Raw genomic sequence first — 12,037 nt, 5'->3', positions numbered from 1 at the left:
AATTGTGTGTAACTTAGTAAATGAAATATTTTAGTCCAATGTACATATACAAATGTTATAAAATAAATACATACTTCTAAAAATATTAGTTATACAATGCAACTGCTCCCCATTCGAAACCGTTTTACCAAACGGTTGCTTAGACTAATGAATGCCTGTACAATTGGACCCCATGCGGACCCAGAGTTGGCTAAATTTCGTTCCAGTCGTTTGAAGTTTAAATGCGAAGGTGTTAAGCCTTCCCTGCTGTTTGTTTTTTTTTTTTAAATTTACTTTCCCGCGGTGTTCTGCTCTCGTTTCATGCTTTTTTTACCATGAATAACATTTGTATTAAAGGTCTATGTATAATATCGGGTAAACCTAGCAACAACGTATTGTGAGTGAGGGAAAAATAAATTTTGTAAAATCTGGGGGACGAACAAAATCCCTCACCTTGGTGCAATGTGAGGAACAACGGATCAGATTATGTGTAATGAATTTGATAATTTTAAACCAGGAAAACGATCATGTACAAGACATGTGGTACATTTCAGCGGAAGTTGGTGGAAAAAGTAGATAGGGACCAACATTGACCAATGTTAATTTCTAAGGGATGTAAAATTACACTTTTAAAAGTAAGACACCAAAAAGTTGAAACTCTGTTTAATAAGATGTTCTACACGCTTTTCCCTTGAACATGTGCAGTACCATAATTTTTTAATCAGAATGTTGTTGATTTTCCATTCCCCCATTCTCAAAATACTACATGTTATGTACCAATTCGAGGGCGTAAAGTGTCATTACGCCGTCATAATAAGTTTTCCTGTGTTGTGAGGGGGTATATGCCTTTTGGGTTCCAATTAGGACGGCCGTGCCAATAGTTGAGGAGTCAGGCAGGCAAATCGCAAGGAGACGTGACTTTCTACTTGACCTGGATCGGGCGGGCCTAGTCTACCAAAGTGATTCTGCTGCATTTGGAATTCCTTTGACGATTGATTGCAGGTACGTGCTCATCCTGGTTAGCTATCATATTGGCACCAACTTTGCTTGTTTCTGCACGTTTTACAGATAACTACACTTCAATACTGTTGTCGTATTTGATATCGTTGTATGGTTTCGTTTCTTCAAAATTGTACCCAATTCAGAGTTAGATTGTTGTGTTGTTTGCATGTTTGGGATGAATGTTTTTTCACGTGCGTTTGCTATTTCGTCTTCAGTACAAATCACCATTTTACCATTATTGTTGCTTTATTGCTATGCTGCGACGTTCCCCAAAATTATGTCTGAGGACTTTCTATCATCGAAAGAAGAAATAACGTATTTGTCAAAATATGCACTGTAGTTGCAGTAATGCAGTGGTAACTTTCCCACTCCGCTGCCTCATCATATTCCTTTTTGGTTTGTTTTGTTTGTAGAAGATTCCTTAATTAACCCACATACAAAAAACAGAAAAATTTCACATGCTATGTCACAGTGTTAATCCTCATCCGTTTTGGAAATTAATTGCAAAACTTATGAAGCTTACTTTTCGGATATGACATTACGTAACTTGGAGCATGTTTTGAAACTTGAAGCCATGCAAGCCCACAAACCAGAGTGTTATCCACAAACAAGCGAAATTTAGGTTGTTGTACCGGATGAAGCATTATTTATTTTGATTATCAAATGGTGGTTGCAAAAATTTGACTTCATTGTTGGGGCTATCCGGGATTGCGTGTAGCGAAGAAAAGGAAGCAACCGGACATGGCCAACGCGGGTAATTTGCAGACAATAACCTCCATCTCCTCCCTTCCCAAAGAGCTGGTATCCGAGGTTCTTGCACGTGTCGCAGTTTCTTCATCCACTGATCTTTTTCGGGCAAAACTATGGTACAAGCAGCTATTAATGATACGACCATGAGCAACTTTATTTTGTTTTACACGTGATTTTCTTTTAAGTTTGATGGATCATGATTGTTATGTTGTAGTTGTAAGGTGTTTTGCGAAGTTTCTGAAGAAAACTATATTTACCAGCGTGTGTCCCTCGACAAGTTTGAAATCAGTCCATGGCGTAAAAATCATAAAGTTTCCATGTTCTTGGACAAGTGCAGACGAAGTAAAAATCCAGAAGCCTTGTATCGAAAAAGGGTGGTAAGCAATATGTTTTTTTGTTAATTTTGAATATTCTGCCTTTTGAATTCAAGCTAGGAATGAACAGTTTAGTCTTTGACATTATAATTCCAGCTCAACATTAGGACAACTTGGGTTTCTTTGGAACGTTAGAAGCAAGAAACAAAAGAGATCATGGATTGATTGCCTTAAAAGATACGAAATTATTTATTCATAGCTGAAGTATAGTATTGTCTTACCAAAGGAAAAAAATAAAACATCTGCTGATGTCAAATACATTAATCTTTTAATCATACACGAACACTATCAGTGCCCTTTTGTTCGTAAAAATCCATAATCCTATGTCTTCATTGGTAACTTTGGGAAATCAGCTTGTGTCCTGATGATTTTGTTTTTAACCTTATGTGCTAATGATGTTCTGCATGCAGTTAACCTATTTTCATTGTCTTGTAAATATTTTAAGCAGTTTTAGGTAACATTGTACTTTCAACCTTGAACTGTTTAGGTTGATTATTTTAGAGGTAACAATCCAGAATCAGCATTGGAATGCCTAGAAGAAGCTGCGAGATCAGGCCATGACGAAGCTGCCTATGCCTTGGGAATAATTTTCGTCTTTGGTGGGGACGAATTAAAGCGGAAAGGTATGACTCTGCTTAGCGCCATGAAGAAATCAAGAATTCAGAAACGGAGAGTGAAACATTGCCATGACAATTTGTGAAGGATTCTGAAGATGATTTGGGTAAAAATTTCTTTGGTTCTAAGCCAAAGGCCCATTTGTTGTGCCATGCAACATAACAGAAAAAGAGGTTGGCTTATGGATGAAATTGACGAAGAGGAGAGTACATGTGAAGGCTGCGCTTGTAATGAAAAAATTACCCCAATTTGTGATGCCTTACCTCAATTTCATGTCTAAGTTTCAATGTTTGCAAATCGTTTTTACGCACAAATTTGTAACCAATTGCATTATACTATGTTTAGGAACTGAATGAACAACTACGTTTCACTCTTTTGATATAAATGAATGAAAATGTAATTTGCTACTTTTGCCCCTTGATCAAGGTTGTTGTGGAGTTGATGGAATGATTCATGAAGTTAGTTTCACGAATTTCTAAAAATCCGGTGATGCAACAAAAGGTGAGGAGTATCATATTGGATTGGTTTTTTATGCCTTCGGAGGACATTGCACGGTAGTCTGCAAGGCTCGTTACGGTCTATATTTAGCAATCTACATATATACATAAACGTACTTAACGTTAGTACTTCATACAGATGCAAAATCAACAGAACACCAAAATAGTTAAAAGTGTATGAAATTGAAGAACAAAAGATGATATTTACAAGCTAAAGAGGAAAATCGTAGGCAGTGATCAACATGAATGGTTACTGTAGTGAAGTTAGAAGTATATTAAATACATAAGTAATGGTGTTAGATTAATTGTAAAAAAATTTATGTATGGAAAGGAACATTTGAGCAAGCTAACAACTAATTAGCATATCCAGTGACCATAATTAGCTACCCGACTCTTTGTGGCTTTCCTCCATTATAACAACAGCGTACCCATTTTCGTTATATAGAAATTCAGTTATCGGATAGAGTGAAAATGAACCCGTTGTTGAATAAAAAACCACCTCTTTATGGGGGGGCCTTTCCTTCCGGGTGTGGAAAAATTCCCCACCCGTTCTACTGCCGCCCAACGAGTTTTTGTTTGGTTACGTCATAACAGAGTATGTCTGATACCATTTTTATGTTTCGGTCCAAACAGCTGTATCGAAAACGAAAACAATACACCCTTGAAAACCAAAAATTTTGTAAGTGCTAAGGCTGCGTACAGATTGAAATTACCATGTTTGGCGATCGGCATCTCAGTATGTTACAGTGTTCACACAAACCAAATCACATACAGTTGGAAAAATAGCACGGTGGCTGAATAAAAGGTAGGGTCCGACGTAACAATTCCTCCATTATAACAGCAGAATACCCAGTTTCCTTAATTGATTATTTAGTTGTCGGATAGGATGAAAGTTAACCTAGAAATGCCACAAAAAACCAACTGTTTATGGCATTTCTCAATTACAAGGACGTAGTACCCAAGGGGCCGTAAATGATGTTTTAAGTACACGCTCATTAAAATTAAACCCACTGTTGAATAAAAGACCGTCTCTTTATGGATTTCGTACATTGCATGCACAGAGCACCCCTGTTCCTTAAGTAAAAATTTAAACACTGAAAAAAGTGAAAGAAAAAGGGAAATTCCAATAAAAGGCAAGCTCTTTGGGGCTTTCCTCCGGTATAATAACAAAGTACCCATTTTCGTTAAAGCAAAATTAAGTTATCGGAGTGAGTGAAAATTAACCCGTTGTTGAGTAAAGAACCTGCTTGTTATGGCTTTTGTCAACTACAACGACGTAGTACCCAAGCTGCCGTAAATGATGTTTTAAGTACACGCTAATTAAAATTGAACCCATTGTTGAATAAAAGACCGGTTTTTTATGACTTTCCTACACTGTAACAACAGAGCACCCCTGTTCCTTAAGCAAAGATTTAAACACCGGAAAAAGTGAAAGGAAAAGAGAAATTCCAATACAAGGCCAGCTCTTTGTGGCTTTCCTCCAGTATGACAACAAAGTACTCAATAGATAACTAAATTTTAATTTAGTTATCGGATAGAGTGACAATTAACCCGTTGTTGAACAAAAAATCAGCTCTTTATGGTTAGTCTACATTACAACGACGTACGACCCAAGGTGCCGTAAATGATAAAATTATGTATACCAAAACAGAATATTAACCTGTTGATGAATAAAAGATCTGCTCTTTATGACTTTCTTATATTATAGTGACAGAGTACCCATTTGTGGCCGTCCAACATACTTTCCTTACTCGTTTGTGGTCTCAATCACTTACTCCTCCTGTTCCCCCACCTTTCCACACCTCTTCTTGGACTAATAAACATACCGCAGCAACATCCACTATTATATCCATTTTTCATTTATTCATCATACAAATGCTACCAATTTACAGTTTTGCTGCATGAATTGCCCAATTTACCATAACACACCTGCTCTTTATGGCACTCCTCCAACATATGAACAAACCACCCGCTCTTTATGAGTGATTTACTTTTACATATTTAATTGACGTTAAATGTATAATCCACCCATTTACCTTTCATAAATGTAGGATACCAACAGATAACAGTTAAAACAAATTCACAGATAACAATAATACAATTAAAAATAAAATTACAGTTAAATAACAGTATAATTTGAATTATAATTATATAATTGTTTTGGTAAGTTGTCCATAATCACTAATGTTATGGCCAACACAAAAAAGCCTACCGCTTACATAGGTGCATTGCTTCTTCCGTTGTTTTGCGCTCTCAGCACTCGCACAACAGCCACTTGAAGACATTGCCTCCCAAAATATTGTTCACCCACTGCCATTAACATATAAGTTGCATTAAATTACTGTTCCTCCTACATACAGTGCCAGATTAATCAAAATCTCTCCATTCATATTGGTGGCTCGGGAAGTGCAACATGAAGAAGATGATCGAACCCCGGCACACCTTTCAGCACGACCGCCCTCATTGCTACGTTATATTCGAAGAGGAACATGTTAACGGCTATCTTGAAGCACTCTTGACTTGACATTAACTGTGGTGACATAAATAGAGCATTAATGTTTTGAAAGGCAGCAGATGAGACATTTGTATAAGGCGCAGTTATTGTTATGTCAAACCTTAAGATTCAATCCCGGACGAAACTCATTTATGTGCTCCATGAACTTCATGATGTATAGTCCGCAGTCAAACCTAAAACAAAGTAAGCAATGGGTTAGGGAGGTTGGACTGAGAAACCGTATAAAGTGTAAGGTTAGAGTCGTAACGTGTTGGTTTGGCGAGGACACCACGATGCCCTTTCAATGGGAAACTGCCACATGTTCTGCTTGTACCGTGGTCCAAAATTGAACAACAGAGCCTCGTGAATTCTGCGCAGCTACATGGAGTGAAAGCAAGAAAAAAGAATTACGATCTTATGTGCTGGCTTATAAGTAAACATATGTACATATTACATTAGTTGGGGTGGGTTGGAGAAAGGGCAAAGGCAGGACTTATGATTTCTGACTAAACTAGACTCGTATCAGATGGCTTGAAAGTGAGGAGGTACATCTTAATGTCAAACAATACTATGTTGAGGTGGGTGAGTGGATGAGTGCTGACAAACTGACAACTAATCATGTAATTGCCTCACGGCCAGCATTTTGTTCTTCATCAGGCAAACTATCGTATATAAGTACTCTGTCGTCGGTCATGTCTACGATGCAGAGGAACTGGTGCTCACATCGATGGTTCATTGGGACACAAATCTGCAAGCCACGAATGCAAGAAACAAAACATGTTATGATTACACCATACAGACAATCGTATGTGAAAGTATCAAGTCTGCTGTAACTTCAAAACCATCCAACAGACAGAACAAATGCCTATGCCACTTGTATGCCATACCTTGCTGCAGGCATACACAGGTCCGCCAAACGATGCCTCTGTTAGGTAGTCCATATACAATGTCTTGGCAGCCACATTGGTTGACAATACCAGGTGCTATTCGCGAAAGAAAATGTCAGTTAATGAGACGAAGCAGAAACAATATTTGGGTGGGTGGACATGCCTTACGTAAACTTAATAGATATGCTGTTCATGTATGCTTCAAAGTAGACGAGATGGTGACACATGCTTATTACACACACTTGAACGCTGACTAGGTGGAATGTCAAATAGCATGTGCACAACATAAGATGCACAATTAACTCTGCAAATAAATGTGTTGGGCAATGAATATTTGGGTAAGCAGGAAGTTCAAGAGGACCTTCAACTTCGTGTTTAAGTACAGCTAAAACATGTTCATACATATGTTCAATAACTGGCGTCCGTATAACCTACCTTTTGTAAACACAGCCCAAAAAATGGCTTATGCGTACCTAGACAACTACAGGGAGAAACCATGTTGCTGCCGTGGCAAATGGGTTGAGTCGCCGAAATCGACAAGTTAGCCAAGCAGCATAACAGTTGATGACTTGCAGCACAGCATGAGGGATGTAATTCAGTTTTGTTATAATTGCCACACATATTACTTGGACCGCATTTAAAGTTAGGAGGTACTAATTAGCATGATACCTCAGAACTTATCCAAATTCCGGGAGACAGACTCATTAGATGGTCTCGACATGCAATCTGACCCAACATCAGGAGCAGCGTTTCACTGCATGTTACAATAGGAACGCGTGAGCATGTGTACGTATGAAAATAATGGTACGTGAAAGCAACAATAATACCTTTGCATATGCCGATTGTGGAAGATGAAGTCAACGACCTGGGCAAACGTGTGAAGTGGTAAGTATCCGCAATCCACTCCATTGTTGTCCTACGATTGGTGCGGCATAAGACAGCGTTAGGGACAAGAACACGTAAGACAGGGGTTATTGTGAAGCATTCAGTCCACAAACACTTATACATATATAACACAAAATCACTTACTCCAACGTTGAATATTTGGTTAAGCGATGATGCTTCTGATTTGAGAGTGGACTCACTCCACAAAACTTACCCTACACATTATGAACATGTTAGCATAATGTACGCCATCTGTCACACTGACACGTGCGTGCACATCATAGTTATCAATTACACCGCTGGGGATAAGGAATTTGGGGTATATGCCATATAGTGTAACGTGGGCAAGCATGGACACTATATAACAGCCACCTTTTGCCGACGCCGCGCTGATGTCTGTAGCTTGCCTCTCAGTTTATAAGTTGCTGAGCTTTTGTGAGAACCCTCACTTTAAAACACAATTTCCTCAAATTACTTGCCTTACCCTAAGATCTAAATCACTTATTATATGCTCTTACATTATATTCTACATGTGTTACAATATTTTTCATGCATTACATTTCATTTCCTTTTACTTGAAGTAAAACATTTTCTTGAGTTGGTTTTAAATAATTCACCACTTGCATTTTTCCAAGTGTTCTTTTATTTGTGGTAGGGACTTTATATGAGGGATTAAAGGTGTTAAATAAGTATTGGTACATTTGGAAGGATTGAAACATCATTAGTCAAAGAATTAAGAGAAGGTTTGGACAAGAAGTGGGCTATGTGGCAAAACCATAGCTAAGTATTTTGTTTGACCAAAGGTTAGAAGACAATTTAAACTAAGTTTAGCCTTTTTTTTTCTCCTTGTGGCCGAACTCCTTGAGGCTTGTCAAGGAAGAGAGAGAACTCCATATTCTTGTTTTCTAACCCTAGTTGATCAAGAGCAAAAACCAAAAGAGAAAGATCTTGAGTTAGTGAGAAACTTTCCTCCAACCCTAGTGCTTGATTCAAGCTTGAAGCTTTCATTTTGGTGGATTGATTTGGTGGTTCAAGTTTCTTACAAGAGAGGTAAATATTCTTTAAATGATAGTTTTATGGTGTTTTATCATGTACTTTAAGCTTTAATGGCAAACTACAAGTTGTTTTGCTTGAGATTTGGGGTTAATCTCTTGAATTAAACAAGTAGTAGTTGAGTTAGTTAGTATGCCTACCAAGTGTTTGGTGAAATGTTTGAACCTTGCTCATGGTTGTTTATGAATTATTAACATTTTTTAAACCTCTTTTGAGTTAGATTTAACACTTGATATGTTGTTTAAGTGAAAATCATTAGAGGATTAAGGTTAGATGAATAGAGGAAATTGTGGACTATTTTCATCTCCATGGCTGACCGGTATGAGAAGGAGGGGTTTCTTCTTGATCTTTGTGGTTTCATTGTACCTTAATCAACCCTAATAAACATGGCTAGACATTGGTTAAACTCATGTATGAGTTGGAATGAAATTTGAGCAAGTAAAGTGGTGGACTGGTTTGGTTTTCTTGATGGCTAGACTGCTATGGATATTCTTAATCATGTTTATGTGTTACATTTTGAAATCCAATGGTTCTAGGTGATGTGACTCCCTGTATATGAACTCTTGAGGACTGATTTGGGTGAATTTGAACCAAAATAAATGAAGATAGCACCAAGAACTAATGTAGTTTTGCTTGAGGTTAGGGCTGATCCAGAGTTGGAAAATCAGCCGATTTGTCTGAGCTACTGGTACTGATAGCAGACTATCTAGAGTATGAATTTGGTACCGTTGAAAAGCCCTTCGAATCTAGTTTCCAACGCCATCAACAGTACCTAATTCCGACCTTCCTACAGTGAGATATAACCGTTTTTCCAAAACTGCGCGGTCTCGACTGTTTTACCCGTGAAGAACCTTTTCAGCTCGAATGAAACTTTTATTTTGCCGAACTTTCACGCACCTACTAAACTTGTTTTCTCATAAACTTTTACTGCATTTTGGACCAAATTTGCATGATGAATTGTATGGCTTTAACCACTCACTTGGTCTCTTAATGAGCCTACGATTGAGTGAGAAATGAATCCAATTTGTTAACGATTTCACTTGTTGCTCTAAGATTGGGAAACGAAGGTGGTCGTAACTGAGATATTTGACGTTTGACTACTGCATTGCTTGATAGGTGAGTGTTCCACTACCTGCTACCTGCTTATGTGAGATATCTGAATACTTGATTTACGACTGTTTGAGCCAAACCTTGTTTTGGTAAAAATGGAGGCGAGCGTGTACTTTATCGCACTCGACCTCCCTCACTTTCCACTGAGGCTCTATATACTACATTATGAGATGTGATTTCTCTATATGTGACTGTACTTGAGTTGTTTGGGTGATACCCCCATCAACTACTGCTATTGTTTGGGTACCCAACCTCATTGGTGAGTCGGTTCTATAGAGCCAGTAAGGGCTTGATCGAGAAGGGCAATAAACCTTGGGAACTGTTTACTGAACACTGGAAACCGGTATACTCGAGTTTTACCTAACTACTGTTTATGGAGTGCGGGCCCGGTAGGGGTTTGACTAGTGGACGGAGATTGGAGAAAGTGGTGTTCTACGGACTTTATATTCTTTAAATACAAACGTTGATGGAGAGTCAACGGACCTTGGTATGATCAAGCTCAAGGGGATTTGGCTTTTGGAAGCTACCCATATCCTTGAATTGAACTGTGATTAAATTGTTGTTGTACTATACGGTATTTATTTGGTTATTTTATGCCCTTATTTGGCTATATGCTTACTTTTTTACTTGGAATCTCACTGAGTTTTAGCTAACCCCACTCCCTTTGTTATCCTTAACAGATCGGGAATGGACTAACGGTCAAGAGCTTTCTTAGCTTTATTTTGCTTGAACTTATAACCTTTTGTTAAGACGACTGTACTTTTGACTTTTGTAAGTTTGAATTCATAAGTTCGACTTATGTTATGTAATTATAGTATGGAGTGGTAAGTGTGACCTTTAGCTTGCCATTTTATGTTTGGAAGTTGGCTTGACGTTTATGTGCCATTAGGGTTTGTACGCTTCAAATTGAAGTTATTTCACTAGTTATCTTGAATTGCTAGTTCTTTGATCGACCGAGTCCCTGCGAGAGCTGGGCAGGCAGTCCGCTGATACCCTAGGATTCGTCCTAGGGAAAGGTAGGGCTGTCACAGGTGGTATCGGAGCCTAGGTTTGAATTGGCCTGGGCGATTTAGAAATTTTCGACTTGAGAATTATATTGATTATTCCCTTTAAGAGTACTTAAGTTTATCTACACTTTTGTGTAAGATGGATGAATCTAGTGGCCCTAGCGATAGATCGGTTGGCGAGACGTCCCGTGGAGTACTCCCGATGATTAAGTATCAGATCCGGCCAAGAGGGGCCACTGTACGTTGGAGTCCAGCCAATCATTTTCAACGTTGCGAGTGCCGCCATACCTATGCGTATCCTAATACAGTCGTTTTGGCTGTGGTAGAGGAAAGGAAGGAGTTAGCAAAGAACAATGCTAGGCTTGAAGGCGAAGTGAATCAACTGAAGGAAACTAATAAGATACAAGCCGAGCGGATTAAGGAGCTCGAGTATGATGTGGTCGAGGGCCAAGAAAGGATGGATGACCTTTGCACGCAGTTTGGAGAAGCTCAGGAGTGCATGGTCAAGAGGGCCATGAAAGTAAGGAATAGAGCGGAGTCCATTCTGAATGTTTGTGATGATCTACTAGGAGAAGCGAGCGATGAGACTTCTCACATTGGAGATGGTACGGGAGCTGAACCCGCCAAGGTTGGGGGGTCAGCTAGTCCAGCCACGGACTAGGCCTTCACTATTAGGGTAGGATAGTGGATAATTTTGACCTTTGTACATAGAAAGGTTAGGGGATGTGGTGACTCGGTGGTTGTACAGCTTTCTTTTGACCACTTGCACTAAGTTTTTGCTTGATATGACTGTACAACTATATCTGTACTTTTGAGGCTCGTAGTTGATACTTTTGGTCTTGTTATCTTGTAAATGACTACTATGAGCTTTTTAATGTATAATGCTTTGATCTTTGACTTTGACTTTGAATTTCACCTTGATTTTGACTTTGACTTTATTTCGGCATTGGTTTTTAACTGCTTTGCATTTTCCCTCGCTTATCGTAACTTCGATTCCATTTCTTATTTAACTTTTAAATATGAATAAGCATCTATTGTATACCCATATTTGCTTACCCTGTTAGTTATTATATGTGGACCCTAGGCCAGTGAGTAATAATGGAGACTAGGCGACAATGTGGTCGGGGCCGTGGACGTGGATCCAGGCAGGTTCAGGACCAATAGGAGGAACAGGGATCGGTAGCAAATCAGAACCAGGGACCCAGAGTTGAAGGAGGGGACCAGGTAGCTACGGCTATCAATCGTATGACTGATTTACTAGCCCGTTTGGTTGACCAGCAAGGTCAAGTACATGGTAACCAACAAAGAGACCTTGAGGTTGGTGAAGATAGGGCCCTGGAACGTTTCCAAAAGTTCGCTCCTACAAAATTTCTTGGGGGACCCG

General features: G+C 38.9%; 1 protein-coding gene across 1 annotated transcript; it reads left to right on the top strand.

Moving 5' to 3' along the window:
- Positions 1-1,722: 1,722 nt before the first annotated feature.
- Positions 1,723-2,805, top strand: LOC113729026 (putative F-box protein At1g67623). Its single transcript, XM_027253354.2, has 3 exons — positions 1,723-1,847; positions 1,946-2,108; positions 2,593-2,805. Exons 1-3 carry the CDS (start codon positions 1,723-1,725, stop codon positions 2,803-2,805), a joined length of 501 nt encoding a protein of 166 aa, XP_027109155.1.
- Positions 2,806-12,037: the final 9,232 nt, after the last annotated feature.

This window comes from Coffea arabica, chromosome 2e (assembly GCF_036785885.1).
Source record: "Coffea arabica cultivar ET-39 chromosome 2e, Coffea Arabica ET-39 HiFi, whole genome shotgun sequence".
Classification (NCBI taxonomy): Eukaryota; Viridiplantae; Streptophyta; class Magnoliopsida; order Gentianales; family Rubiaceae; genus Coffea; species Coffea arabica.
The sequence above is the reverse complement of the archived record's forward strand: the minus strand, read 5'-3'. Positions and strand labels throughout refer to the sequence as shown.